The sequence below is a fragment of the Alosa alosa genome, chromosome 6, assembly GCF_017589495.1.
Source record: "Alosa alosa isolate M-15738 ecotype Scorff River chromosome 6, AALO_Geno_1.1, whole genome shotgun sequence".
In the NCBI taxonomy this organism is placed as follows: Eukaryota; Metazoa; Chordata; class Actinopteri; order Clupeiformes; family Clupeidae; genus Alosa; species Alosa alosa.
In genome coordinates, this window is record NC_063194.1 from 10180496 (window position 1) to 10195495 (window position 15000).

The 15000-nt window shown below is 46.8% G+C and overlaps 1 protein-coding gene across 1 annotated transcript in view; it reads left to right on the forward strand.

The window, feature by feature from the left end:
- Positions 1–11593, forward strand: part of LOC125296106 (BAH and coiled-coil domain-containing protein 1) — a 34424-nt gene extending 22831 nt beyond the window's left edge. The window contains exons 11-28 of the mRNA XM_048245788.1: positions 1–315; positions 1732–1898; positions 2256–2392; positions 3393–3506; positions 3822–3915; positions 4855–4999; positions 5145–5303; positions 5471–5641; positions 6099–6286; positions 6745–6807; positions 7070–7163; positions 7315–7435; positions 7636–7711; positions 8188–8296; positions 8522–8644; positions 9353–9457; positions 9825–11045; positions 11533–11593. The exon at positions 1–315 is cut by the window's left edge and continues 645 nt beyond it. Coding sequence (XP_048101745.1) covers positions 1–315; positions 1732–1898; positions 2256–2392; positions 3393–3506; positions 3822–3915; positions 4855–4999; positions 5145–5303; positions 5471–5641; positions 6099–6286; positions 6745–6807; positions 7070–7163; positions 7315–7435; positions 7636–7711; positions 8188–8296; positions 8522–8644; positions 9353–9457; positions 9825–10939 — 3296 coding nt within the window. The 3' untranslated portion in view covers positions 10940–11045; positions 11533–11593. The remainder of the gene's footprint in view (positions 316–1731; positions 1899–2255; positions 2393–3392; positions 3507–3821; positions 3916–4854; positions 5000–5144; positions 5304–5470; positions 5642–6098; positions 6287–6744; positions 6808–7069; positions 7164–7314; positions 7436–7635; positions 7712–8187; positions 8297–8521; positions 8645–9352; positions 9458–9824; positions 11046–11532) is intronic.
- Positions 11594–15000: the final 3407 nt, after the last annotated feature.

Here is a 15000-nt window from a genome sequence, read left to right on the forward strand (position 1 = left end):
ACCCTGCCACGACCTCTGAACCCCTGACGAACTGCGAGGATGAAGGCAGCTGTGAGGCCCTGGAGCCGAAGGGAGAGAATGAGCCTTTGGAGGACACCCAGGATGCAGCGTGTGTCAACGGCAAGGAGGAGGCGCGCAGTGATTCGCTGAGCTGTTGGAGTCTGGAGCTACTGATCGCTGCGGCCTTCTGTGGGGATGCGCCGCCCCCATCCCCCGCACCCCTCACCCCCTCCAGCCCACCGCACCACGGCATGGAGCTGCTCAGCGAGCTGGCAGAGCTGCAGCTACACAGCTACAGCACCGCCAACAGCCAGGGTGGGTCAGTCACACAAACACACACACTTAAACACGTGTACACACACACACAGGCACAGACACACACACACACACGTACACGCACACACACACGCACACACAAGCACACACGCATGCACGCACGCACGCACGCACACACACACACACAAATGCACACACACACATGCATGCACTCACATGCACACACACCAACACACAAAAACAAACACCTGCACCAAACATTCATATAATTATGCAAAGATACACAGCCCTCTACACATACCGTACATAGATATACTGCTGCCTGCTGTATACTGATTTGTAGAAGCTCACTGTTAACTCATTGAGGGCCAAAAACGTAATATTACGTTTTTCCTTCCCATGCGTTGAATGCCAAAAACGTAATATTACGTTTTTAGCTTTTTTTTTTTAAATTACAAAACTAGACACTCTCACACCTTGTATGTGATTTTGGGAACTCTGTAATGAATGGAAATGAAATATATGACGATCGAAAACTCATAAAAACGCACAATCTGGACATTTTATCTGGACATTTTATCATAACTCGGTTGTCACTTTGTGTCAGTGACGCATGCACGTCATCTCAAAACCAGGCCATTTTCGTGGGTCTATAACTAGGTGGCAGTCTCGCCAGGTCTCGCTGATCACTTCCCGGAAAGTTTACAGGCAACCTTTAATATTTCATGAAAGACGTTATATCTCCATTTCTAGAAAAAAACAGCGATTTTGATGAAAACTAGCCACTGTTTAGCTTGGGATTCCTCAGGAACAGAGGCATGTAGAAATACACGGTTTGCACCCACTGAGAGCTTAAAGTCTCACCTTTTAAACGAGCCATTGCATGTGTTCATAGCTATAACACAGAATATGCTGTGGCTGTACAAAAATCATCAACAATGGTCTAGATTGCTGGCACTCTAGGACAAAGCTTCCGAAAACAGCTTGGCATTCAATGAGTTAAAAGAGAGCAAGAGGCAAGAGAAGTTTTTCCCCCAGTGAATATTAGTAGCATTAAAATATTTTGAAGTTTACCTCAAATCCATAGAGCAAATCATGATAACAGGATTATTTCATCACATGGTTAGAGTTAATGTGAGGTGTCACACTTGAGGTAGATCTTGGAAAGACCATGAAATGCCCTGTAAGTACATCATTCTACATTTTAATATGTATAAACCTTCCTGGAATGAAATTCTTTCATCCTCATGCGTTCACCTGACTAGGAGTATGCTGTGTCATTGAGTGCCTCTTGGGCCTCCACGGTCCCTTTGATCTTGTGTGTGATGAAGTCTTTATCATCTTAGTGCGTCCCTCTCCACAGCCTGTCTAGCCCACTCTGGTGTAAGTTGTCTCTCTCTAATTCTGACTCATGGGTGTTTTCTGTTCATTTCTATCCTCTGCCTGGCGTCGTAGAGGGGGATGGCTTGACCTTTGACCTGCGGAGTCTGGCGACGCTGGCAGTGGCCCGTGCCCTGGAGCTGGGCTCGGTAGAGAAGCTGAGGGATGCTGGGAAGCCCTGCCTCGCCCGGCGAGCCATCAACCTGCGCAGGAAGTGCAGCTGGACCCCTCGCCACGAACAGGTGCGACGGTTCTCTTGGACCAGCCGACTCACACCAGCATCCACACACCCACTTCCTCATGCATGTGAACAAGCTCCTTTAGCTCTTCGTCCACCCACATATGATTCTCTCTTCGCAGAGGAGTGTGCCATTTCACAAAGTTAACGTAAATGTTATGTGAATAGCAATTTAGTCGTCTGAGTCCTGCAGAATCTGTACAGTGAGATGCACTGCTGTATTGCTCTGTAGACCAATGGTTCCAATATTAGTAATTAAGGCAGAATAGTCTGATTGGGCATTGCAGTTGGCCACTTATGATAATAATGGTGTATATCTGTGTGTGTGTGTGTGTGTGTGTGTGTGTGTGTGTGTGTCCAGGCTGGTCCAGTGAAGGTGGGCATGGAGGCGGGCGATGGAGAAGAGCTGGCAATGCGGATGAGACTGGCAGAGCTGCAGCGGCGCTACAGAGAGAAACAGAGAGAGCTGGCCAAACTACAGAGGAAGCACGAGAACCAGTAAGACACACACACGCACACACATGCACACACACACACACACACATACACACACGCGCAAACACACATACACACAAACACACATACATACACACACACACAAACACACACACACACACACACACACACACACACACACACACACACATACATACAGAGAGAGCTCGCAAAACTACAGAGGAAGCACACAAACCAGACACACACACACACACACACACACACACACACACACATGCACACACACACACACACACACACACACACACACACATAAACACACACACACACACATACGTACAGAGAGAGCTCGCAAAACTACAGAGGAAGCACACAAACCAGACACACACACACACACACACACACACACACACACACACACACATACATACATACACACACACACACACACACACACACACACACACACACATACACACACATACAACACACACACACACACACATACATACAGAGAGGCAGAGACACCTCTGTGAAAGAGACTTACTGTAATCTTCAAGTCACACTCACGCCACAGTGGAAATCTGTTTGTCATGAAATGCTTCCCAACCAGGACAGTTAAAAATGGGACACAGTGGCTTCAACCTGCTTCTCTGTGACTTCTTGCAAAGATATATTCCTGCAGAATGGCTTCCATTTCTTCGGAAGAGCAGAGTTGCATGCATCTGTAATGTCATTTGGAATATACTATGCGTCATCTATGCAGAAAATTACATGAAATGTAGGTTGTTTTTTTCACAAAGGATGTCATACCTGGTGGTACATGATATCAATGACATTCAGATTGCTTGACTATTGCTTGACTTGACTTTGCATCACTACTCACAGTGTTATAGGTATCATTTGTTTGATTCACATTCCTCTATAAAAAAAAAAGAACATGGACCACCATACACCATTCACAACGCTGACCTTTTTTGTTCTGGTTGGTGTTTGTGTGTGTGTGTGTGTTGTGTGTGTGTGTGTATGTGTGTGTGTGCAGAAAAGAGGAGCCTCCCCGCAGTCCTGTCCGACGGGGACCAGGTCGGCCCCGTAAGCGTAAGCTGGCCCCAAGCCTCAGTCCCGCTGCCTCCACAGACACCCAGAGAAGAGGAAAGTAAGTCACTCCCTCTCTGTTACTCTCTTTCTCTCTCTCTCTTTCTCTTTATCTTTCTCTCTCTCGCTCTCTCTCTTTCTCTTTCTCTCTCTCTCTCTCTCTGTCTCTCTCTCTCTCTCTGTCTCTCTTCCTTCCTTCCTGTATGAGCTTTCAAATCGGAGGGTGGTGTAAGTAAAGGCACTCATGCAGGAGTATTTGTGAATACACAGAGTGATGTTGGGATTTCAACACAATATGACCACTATCTTACTACCCTTAAAATGCATTCAACTGTTCTCGCTGTTCTATTTCTGACTCGTGTTTTGTGATTGACAGATCGATGCCATCAGGCTTCTGTCTGTCTGGAGGGCCTCAGAAGAAGAGGACCAAGCCCAGCAGCCAGGACTTTGGGCGTCTCAGCTCCACAGAGGTGAGTGGACGCAGAGCGCCGAGCTTTATAAAGGGGGATGGAGTGAGCCAGAGAGGAGTTGAGGCGGAGCGGTCAGTAATCAAGTCTCTTCACAGTGAGCCATGAACGCAAAAGGAGAGGGTGGAAAGGTGTGGTGAAGAGGTTGTCAGGATCAGTGGCCAGCTCCTGGAGAAATGTGGACGGGAGGGTTTTCAATTTCATAATAATGGCTAGATCTGCATACCAGTGACCAGCCCCTGCATGTCATGGTACAGTTTTGATGAAAGTCTGCAGATCATATGATGAAGATGCCATGAAAAGTGGCACACATATCTATCACACATCATCCTTCTGCCCACTTCCCAGGATGTTTTTGTCCGTAGCGGTACTCCTAGCTCAGTATTTAAAGATGTATCTGTGCAGCCTCATGAGGCGGAGGATCTGAAAACATGTTCCTCTGTTAGGTTGGTCCTGCAGCTCTGAAATGTAAGACAATTAGGCTTTGTGTTAAATAATTGTCATCGCAATTTACCCATTGTGCTGACAGCCAGTGAAACTGCAGCCTGTGCTATAATTATCAGTAGTCCCTGGTGATTAGTGCCCTGTATATTTTGAGGGGAGCATGTTAAGTGTTTATCTCCTGTGTCTGGGTCTTGGAGCTTGAGTAAGAATATTATGATTGGTCTGTGTATGAGGGGTGTAGTGGATCAGCAGCGAGCGTTGATGCCTGGTCAGTGGTTGGCCTGGGTTTGATTCCAAAGTCCCTGTCTATTTGGATAAAAGTGACTTTATAACAGTTTTTTATAACAGAAGCAGGGAGGATGAGGATCATTTGCAAATGTCACAGTTCAGCATGTGGAGAGAAATATTCATTTATCAACTAAGCTGAAGGGAATGCCTGAGTGTAACAAAAGAGTGTCACCCATTAATTATATGTGTTTGTGTGTGTGTGTCCTTCAGAGCTCGTCTGTGGGTCGTGAGAAACGAGGATCTGACCAGCAGGTGTGTGTGCTGAGGCAGAAACGAGGCAGAAGGCCAAGAGAGGGAGCAGCCATGGAAAGACACACTAACACCACCAACGAGTCAGAGGGGCAGAGTGACACAGGTACACACACACACACACACACACACACACACACACACACACACACACACACACACACACCTGTACACATCCACATATGCATAAAAACACAAGTATACACTCTGCTGCTAATATTAAGAGTGTTTGAATGTGTGTGTGTTTACAGACAGCTGGCAGGGCGGAGTCGCTAATAAAGGCCGCAGCAGGAGGAAGAGTCCTGCTTCATCATCATCATCCTCACGACCACAGCTATCTAGACCCGGGCGCCCACGGCGCATCAGGCAGGAAGTGATGTCACCTTCCGACAGCCAATCATCTGGGCAGGGTAAGTTAGTTTACCAGAGCAAACTCAGTCTGGCTTGCATTCACCAGACAGTTTCCACTCTCTAGTCACTGTAAGTCTCTCTTACCGCTGCCTCAAAGGGAAACACACACACACACACACACGCGCGCGCAGACAAGCACTAAGACTCTCTCCCACTCGTTTCACAGAGGATGAAGAGGTGGACAGCTATGACAGTGATGATGGACAGGACCTCAGAGCTCCGCCTTTGAGTGAAGCTCCGTCAGCCTTAACGGTGACAGGTGCCACGCCTTCCTCGGTGGTGAAGCTGGAGGCCAATCAGAAGGCCCGGAAGAAGAGAGAGAGACAGGAGCTCTATGGTAAGAGCCTCTGTTAGGATTCCATGAAGCAGAGCTAAAGCTGCATTTCACAGGATTATCCAACATATTCTTCAGCAGAAATGAAACGGCTATGGTAGGATGATGCGTAACCAATGCTTGAGCAATGCTGACTTTACCTAATGAAGGCAGATCTGTTGCATGGCAATTCATATAGAAAGAGTATGTTTTATCGTTTGTCATTTGTTATTCATAAAGCATAATAAAGCATGTGCTGACTGTGGCTTTCTACGCATAATCGCTATCTACAGATAATGCACTAGATCAAAATTGCATAGAAAATTGATGTTCCAGTTATTACAGGGAGACTCTCTGTGCTGTGATAATATGGTACTTCTTCAACATTTTAGTCGAGTTGTAATAATGTCTAGTTATTATTATTAGTAGAATGGTCCAACATGGCTTTGGTGGTGATTTCACTGCTTGGTGTGCCCCTCAGGGTGTGTGGGCGTATTTGCCGCAGGCGAGGAGGTGAAGGTGAGGAGGAGTGCCCCCTGTGGGAAACGAGCGGTCACTGCAGTCAAGAGGAGAGTGGGGAGGCCACGGCGCGAACCCACCGACTTCCTGACCTCCTCCAGCAGCAGCGAGAGGCTCAAGAGGGCCACACGGAGGAGCACTGTACTCAGGGTGAGATACACACACACACACACACACACACACACACACACACACACACACACACACACACACACACACACACACACACACACACATATAACACACACATGCAAACACACAGCACACATACACCCCCCCCACACACACATGCACACACACTCACACACACAGCACACAACACACACACACATACACACACACCCACATACACAGTGGCATTGTGGGTAAAGTTGTGGGTAAAGGGTTCAAGTGTTTGACAAGAGCTCTTGGGTTACTTATTGTTTGCTCACACACAGTCGTGAAAAGAGGAGTGAAACTATATGGTAAGGCTTGAGCTGGAATCTGTTTAATCAAGGGCATTATATAGTTCCAGTAAAAAAGCCAGCTTTCTCTGTCTGTCTGTCTTCTCCTGTCTGAACTATTCTGTCTCTTACTTGTCTCATTATCTACTACATGTATTACTACAGAGGAGTAGCTGGTCTGCACTCTGTGACGTGTCTCTGAGGAGCCAAAGAAGCAGAGAGAGACAGGTCAGTACCTGAGCTCCAACAAACATGCACATCATCAAAGTCTGGCCAAGTAAACGCATGGACAAGCATATGACCATGAGCAAATATTTAACATACAGCCCGCTATTCCAACAGCTACGTGCTGAAACGTTTTTGTAATGACGGTCTATCTATGGTCTTTAAACAGTGATATGCTGATATTTGCATACATTTATGTATATGTATTTGTGTGTGTTTGCATGTGTGTGTGTGTGTGCATGTGTGTGTGTGTGTGTGTGAGCAGGCTCGATCAGTGAGTCAGCTTCTGAGGAACCTGGCCGCAGATGAAGACTGCACACTAGAGGGCGATAGCAGCTTCTCAGAGGAGGAGAGCAAAGGTCAACACACACACCACACTCAATAGAAACAAACCACATCACTCAAACACACAGCATCATTTTATGGATGTCAGGACAGGTCATGCTTTCATGCTGTATATTGTATATTCTACATGTTGAATGTGCTTGTTTGTATGTGTGTTTTGTGTAGTTACGCTACCTAACTGTGTCCTGACCAAAGACCTGCTGATGGATGGACTGAATATATTGATCTCTAAAGAGGACGAGCTTCTGTATGCTGCAAGAGTCCACAACTACAATCCACCAGACTGGTGAGTCTCAAACACACACATGTATGTAGGTAGGTAGGTGGTGTTGTCAGTTTTTTATGCAGTGACTGAATTGATATATTTTCCTCTCTTCCGTGTGTGTGTGTGTGTATGTGTGTGTGTGTGTGTGTGTGTGTGTGTGTCTGTTTGGGTGGGTGGGTGTGGGTGTGCTCGTGTGCGTGAATGCTTGTGTGTGCTTACAGTTACAGTGTGTTCGTTGATGGAGAGAGAGGCGGCCATGCTAAGATCTACTCACGGGAGAAACTACTCCAGGGGGCGGTAAGGAGATGCGCACACAAGCAAGAACAGATAAATAAATGGACAGAGAGCGAGAGAGTGGGGGAGAGAGAGAGTTTTAGCAGGACCAGGCAGTCCAAATACAGCACTGTGCAAGTGTGAGTGTGTGTGTGTGTGTGTGAGTGTGTGTCTGTGTGTCTGTGTGTTTAAGAGGAAGAGACCACACACACACAAACACACACCCACCCACACACACATGTGCAGGCAGCCAGTGCTGATCGCCTGTGTTTCCTGCAGCTGCCACTTTAAGCAAACACCAGATGGGCTTAATTAGAGTCTTCCACTCTCTCCGCACATTCGCAGCCGAGCTCATTTAGAACAGCTGAGCTGGTGCTGATGGTGCCTGCGCTGGGCGCTTTCTTGTGTGCAATAATGTTAATTGTGTGTGTGTGTGTGTGTGTGTGTGTGTGTGTGTGTGCATGTGTGCTGTATGTGTGTGCGTGCGTGTGTGTGTGCAGGTTTTGGACGTGTCTCCAAAGACTGAGGCGATGTTGAGAGAGGGGACAAGAGTGTGTGCTTACTGGAGCGAGCGCTCTCGATGCCTCTACCCTGGCTATGTTCGCAGAGGTCAGTATGTCACACGTGCACAAACACACACACACACACACACACACACACACACACACATAAACACACACAGTCAAACATACTGTCACACACACGCACACACACACACATACACGGGAATGCATAAGCATGCTCACACACACACACACAGGCACACACTCTTATACACACTTGTACACACAGAATGGCTCCCACATGAGTGTGTGCTGTGTTTTTCCCCCACAGGTGGTGCATGGGCGGGGGCTGATGGGAAGATGGGTGGGGTCATGGTGGAGTTTGACGATGGAGACCGCGGGCGGATCTCTCTGGGTCACATACGCCTGCTGCCGCCTTCCTACCAGATCCAATGTGAGCACAATTTCATTTACACACACGCACACACACACACACACACACACACACACACACACACACACACACACACACACACACACACACACAGAGAAAGAGAGACAGAGAGAGAGAGACACACACACACACACACACACACACACACAGAAGGGAGTATTCATTTTCTTCACCGACATGGCAGGGACAACATCATTAATTTACTGGCCATGCTATAGTGGCAACAGAAATGCTGATGTTCTGGCTCAGCTAGTCTTCATTAAGGAAATACTGTGGTCATCCCTTTGGACTCGATTGTGCTGGTGCAGACCTCAGACCCCGTCAGACTGTTCAGAGAGCGAATCGCCAGCCGAGCTGAGCTAACACAATTAGATGGGAATCTAATTTATTATTGACGCCCACCACTGGGAATCATTTAACTGTTCTGAGCATCGTATCACACCGGCCGCCAGCTATTAGTCAGGTGACTAATGGGAATAATATTTTGTGCTGCTATTTACAGCATGTTCTAGCGCTAATAAATAATTATGTCTCATCCGCCTCCTTAATCACAGTTTAATCTTCACCAGTTCATGAATCGATTGTCCTTAAAGGGAAAACAATCTCACCACAAAAAAAAAAACAATCTCACCACAATTTTTGACCTCAGCGAGTTTAATGGGTATTTGTGTAATGTGTTTGTCTGTGCGCTTCTGTGTGTTTATGTAGATGTGCAACCAGACCGCCACCTGCTGGATGGTTGTGGAATAGGCAGACAAACTTCAGCACCGTCTCTGCAGAGTGAGGCTGCTTTTGTTCAGAAACCAAAGCGAGGTAAGATATTTATCAGATCTTACACATGCCAACCAATAAATGTACAAAGTAATTGCACAACTTTTTATAATGGATGCAGCAACAGAATGCAGATCTTCCATAATCTTCAAGTAATGTGACATTCATATAATATAATAAAATCATAAATATTGTTTGTCAAAATCAAATAATGTTACATCAGAGAATAGGGAAGTTCATATTAGTATGATGAGTGTAAAACCAAAGTAAATTCAGTAATTCAGATAGAACACAGCCATTCACACTGTATCCTCTATACAAACGTTGGTGTGATTCATGAACCATTGAAGTTTGCATTTGTCTCAGTGAACACTAGTAGAACCAGAGATGTTTTCAATGTCTGTTCCAGGGAGACCCAAAGGGTCTGGGAAGAAGAAGCTGACCAATAGCACAGCACCGGTGCTGAGCTGGCCCCCCGTCTGTACCAGGAGATCCAAGGAGAACCTGTTTCAGCTGGGACTCCCCAGGAGCTCGCGCCTCGCCCAGCCGCCCACCTCGGCCTTGGCCCCCGTCCACAGCCTCTTCAGCAGCCGCTCCTTCGAGGTGGACTCCTTCAGCAGCATCGCCAAGAGCTACGGCTGCTCCTCCTCTTTTTGCTCCCCGGCTCCGGGCTCGGCCCCCGGGAGCCACAGGGACCCCAGAAGCAGCGGCGGCGGCGTCTCCTCTAGGAGGAGGCGCGTGGAGGTGGGCGAGGCGTCCAGGAGCGGTCGGAGGCCGGAGTTCATGGTCAAGCTGGACCACGAGGGCGTGACGGAGGCCAAGACCAAGAGCGGTAAAGTCCTGCAGGCTCAGAGAGACGGAGCAGGAGGAGGAGGAGGAGGAGGAAGAGGAGGGGGAGTGGTGGCAGTGAGTGTGTCCAGACCGGAGGCCTACGCCCACCCCGTGCTGCTGGTGGAGGAGAACCGCAGGGACGGACGCTCGGGGCCCGAGCTGCTGCTGAAGGGGGCGCTGCTCCACAGGAAGTTGTCACCACCGTCGCCGCCACCGCCGGTTCTGCGGAGAGCCGAGTGCGGGCGGTCCTGGGGCGGCCGGAGTTGCGACCCCTACCCCAGCCTGGGCGAGGGGCAGAAGAGGACGAGCTCCTCAGGCGACGACGACGACGGCAACGACATCGCCAGCGTCAGGTCACTACCTGTCACGCGTCTCTCGTCGCCTGTCGTCCTCCTCCTCCTCTTCCTCGGGCTCGTCTTCGTCTTCGGGCTCGTCCTCCAGCTCCAGCCTCTGCTCCTCGGACAACGACTCGTCCTGGAGCTCGGACGACGACGAGGGCTCGCCCCCGCTCATGCTGCGCAGCTGTATGCCTTCCCAGCATGCTTTGCTCCCGCCACCCGCCCCTCCGACGGCATTCTCCTCCGGGCGCTCCTTCGTGGCCAAGGCAGTGACCATGTCCAACAGCAGCAGCAGCAGCCCTGTAGCCAACAGGAAGAGGAAAGACCTGCTGCTGTCACTGTCCAGCCCTCCTAGAGAGCTGGCCAAGAGGCCCAGGCTCCACGCAGATGACTGTTACTCGTCCTGTCCACCCACCCATCCGGGAAAACAGCCGTGGAAGTGGGTTGGAACCCCCACACAGGTGAGCCAGCCACTGAGGTTTTGGGTTGTGGTCATGGATACATACTGTATGTGTGTGTGAATACGCTGTATATCTATATGTGTGGGTGTATATTTCATATAGTAGTTCTCTGTATTTATGGCATAATCCCAATAATCCCTAATGATGGATTAGATTTCTTAAAGAAACACAACACAAGGATACATAACCTTCTCCTCTCTGTGCGTGCAATGACCCAGTCAGACAGACACCGTTAGCCTAGCCTAGCATTAGCCTATAGCTCCCCCTTTAGCTCTTTTATAGAGGGCAAATAAGAGAATTTCCCCAAACTGGTGGCATGTTCCTTCATGTCCTTTATGTTCCTTTATGTCATTTTTTTTATGATTTATTTTTATTATCCTGTGAATTCCTCCCAGAGTAAGCTAGTCAGGATGCTCTGGTGTGGCTCTGCTTTTGTATGTGAGCCAGCTCATGTGAGTTGGGCCTAACCTGCGCGCGTGTCCCACAGAGGCGAGGTCTGAAGGGGAGGGCTCGTAAGCTGTTCTACAAGGCGGTGGCTGTGTAAGCAGAGCAGGCAAAGGCTGCGGGGCTGACCAAGGGCCAGTTACAGGCCGGGCCGGGCCGGGCCTCACCTGTCGCAGACGCGGGCGCGATCCAGGGCCTCTGGGAGTCCTGGACCAGCAGCATGGTGGTGAAGGTGCGCTGGTTCTACCACCCACAGGAGGCCGGCAGGGGCAAGATGCACCGAGAAGCCAAGGTATAGACAGTACTCTGTGTGTGTGTATGTGTGTGTGTGTGTGTACTGTATGTCTATGTGTGCCTGCCTTTTGTCTTTACATTGTAATTTACTGTGTCCACTGTCCTATGTAAATCGTTTCCTGTGCTGTTTGTACACGTGTGTATACGTGCTCTTGTGGTGATTATCTTTTATTGAACATACTACAATATTCCAGGCCCATGTTTAATCTTTTCATTTAATTTCTCCTTCTTTTGTGTTCTGTCTCTCTCTCTCTCTCTCTGTATGTCTTCTGTGTTTCTGTCATAGCATGCGCTATACCAGTCCAGTCATGAAGATGAGAACGATGTCCAGACGATCTCTCATAAGTGCCAGGTGTTGAGTTGGGAGGAATACGAGCGTGCGTGTTGCGGCAGGAAATCGCGCGACGGCGGACAGGAAGTGTTCTACCTGGCAGGGACCTATGACCCTGGGAGCGGTCAGATGGTTACAGCACAGGGCCTCTCCATTTTCTGCTAACACCTAACAGCAAATGGTCCATTCTAAAGCCACGGTCCATTCTAAAGCCACGGTCCACATTTATCCTTATCCCTATTCTCTGTACTTCCATAATATGTTGGGACCAGACCACAACCATACACGCTCACATGCGCGCACAGACACACACAGACACACACACACACACACGCATACATACACACACACACACACATCATCAGACACACCACACACACACACACACACACACACACACACACACACACACACACACACACACACACAGACACACACACATACACACACACACACACACACACACACACAGAGCATTTGGGAGAGAAGCACATGTTGTAGGTTACACACTGTAAGGGACAATCAGGCTGGAAAAGAAGAAAAAAAAACGAAGAGAAGAGAAGGAGGCTCTCTAAAACCTTGTTTCTTGGGTTGGGTTTGTGCCAAAAAAAGACATTTTCGCCATGACCTTTGTTGTTCCATGTGCCATTTTAACTGGAGTCTTAATTTTGCTAAACTCTTATTTATTGCCTCAGCCATTGCCTCCGTTTGTTTGTCAGCAGAATTAGCACAAAAGCTAATAGACAGATGGCCAAAGCATGAAGCAAGGAGGAATTTTGAAAGATTTTTCACTTCTAGTTGTTCATGTTTCTTCTCAGCTAGAAGAGCAGTTCATGGTAGATGATAAGTCTTTCAAAGTGAACAGAGGGTCACTGTTGTGCCTTCACTTACAATTGACATTTCAAGTCAAATTAGGTTGACTCACACAATCATGATTCTGAAGTTATCAAGTAAAGCACACTGAAAGAGAAGCTAAAATTATCATCTTGATTTTCCACCTTGCTTTGACAATGTTCTGCTTGTTTGTACCATAGATTCAGTGCCATTCATTAATCATGCAATCAGGCCACTCTGCAGAAGTCCTTTAAGCAGAAAGCTTGCCAAAGCAGAGCTCTTTTCTTCCAGACTGACTATGAGCATGGCATGCCTAGCCATAATTATGCCAGTCTTGGCCTGCTATTTCATCCACCCTGGAGGATGCAATTAAGAATTGTATCAACATTATATTATAGTTTCACCTTGCATCGAGGACACTGCTGTCATACAGAAATCGAGTAAACTAACAAAAAATCACTTTCCAACATCACATTAGAAATCATTTAACTGGTCTCATTTTTCTGGTGGAACTGTGTATCGTATTCTGTTGTGCTTTATGTTTTATGTGTATCTAGTGATATCTCTCAATCAAACACTGTCTTCATGCATATACATTGAATCACCTCTGTATGGAATAGGCTGAGTTGTGCTGTCTTTATGGTCAAAATGCCTGGGGCCTACAGCAGTGTTCCCAATCAGAGGGTATACTGAAGACAGTTGATTATTTTTGCTGCACACTGTTTTTGTCTTACATGGATTTTATTGGAATTTTTTATATACGTTTGAGGCTGTGAAACATGTAAATCAATTTCATAAAAAACACTGAAGTACAGAATCAAGTTGCATTTAATATCAAAGGAATTCTGGTAAACATGTCCTTTTCTTAGTTCCTTTTAGAGGCACTACTGTGGTCTTGAAAGGGTTTTGTCTATGACGAGAAAAAAACACATACTGCTCCTTTGTATTTGTTTTTAGAGATATTCCTGAAGCACTTTTATGTGAGGGTTGACCATAATTTTAGAGGGTGAACAAAAGATATACAGGTTTTTACAGAGGAGATCTACAGAAGGTTCTTTGACTTGCTCACAAATGTGTATGACTGTGTGTGTGTGTGTGTGTGTGTGTGAAAGAGAGAGAGCGAGAGAGTGAGAGAGAGAGTACTGACCTCAAGAGTCACTGGAAGTGATGCCATGAATGTAGGAGTCAGAAAATATTGTTACAGAGACAATTTTTAAAGAAAATGTCTAAGTATGATTATTATTTTTGTTCTCAAAGCGTGAATTCATTTGTCCAAATGATGTTGAGGACTTGCCAGAGAGGAGCTCATTCTGTGGGGATCAGCAACTAAGATGACTAGCATGATGGTCGATGTGTCGCAATGTCATGTGTAAGACTTCTTCAGCCTGGCGTTTGGTGTTCTCCAAGGGAAACAGATGAAGGAATGCGCTTTTCCATAATCGTTTCTGGCTGGTCGTCTTTCTTTACTGTTAAATACTGTTTGGTTATGAAACATGCACCACTTACTCAGCTAGTCAGAATTATGCTGTATATCTCAATCTGTAATATATAAGAGGTATTTTAACATTAATATTGTTCATAAGATTTATAATTATTGAATTTATTTTCATCTTATTTAATGGATTTAAAAAGTGGAAATTGCTTTGTACATTTGTACAGTGACTTGTCTCTTTTGGAGTAAACATTTTGCATAAATGCTTTATGGATATCAAACTGTAAATGTGGTTTAGTATTAAGATTTTTAAAATTATAATAAATAAATATCTCATGTTGATTTTTTCTCGTGGTGCCTGTAATTTTGTAATACAACTCATATGAACCATGGCCAATTAAATCTGAAGATCACTGTGTGATTCAGTGGAAATATAATGTGTGTGTGTGACAAGGGTCATGTTTGCCTCCACAACACCCTCCTCTGGATTAAATTCTTTACTACAGGTAACAGCCAGATCACTCAGTCCCCAGCCAAATCCATTTAGAGCATTGGCGGCTGGTGGGCAGCCTGTTTATGTGTCCATGCCTGTTTGTGTCTGGCTCACCTGTTGAGACTGT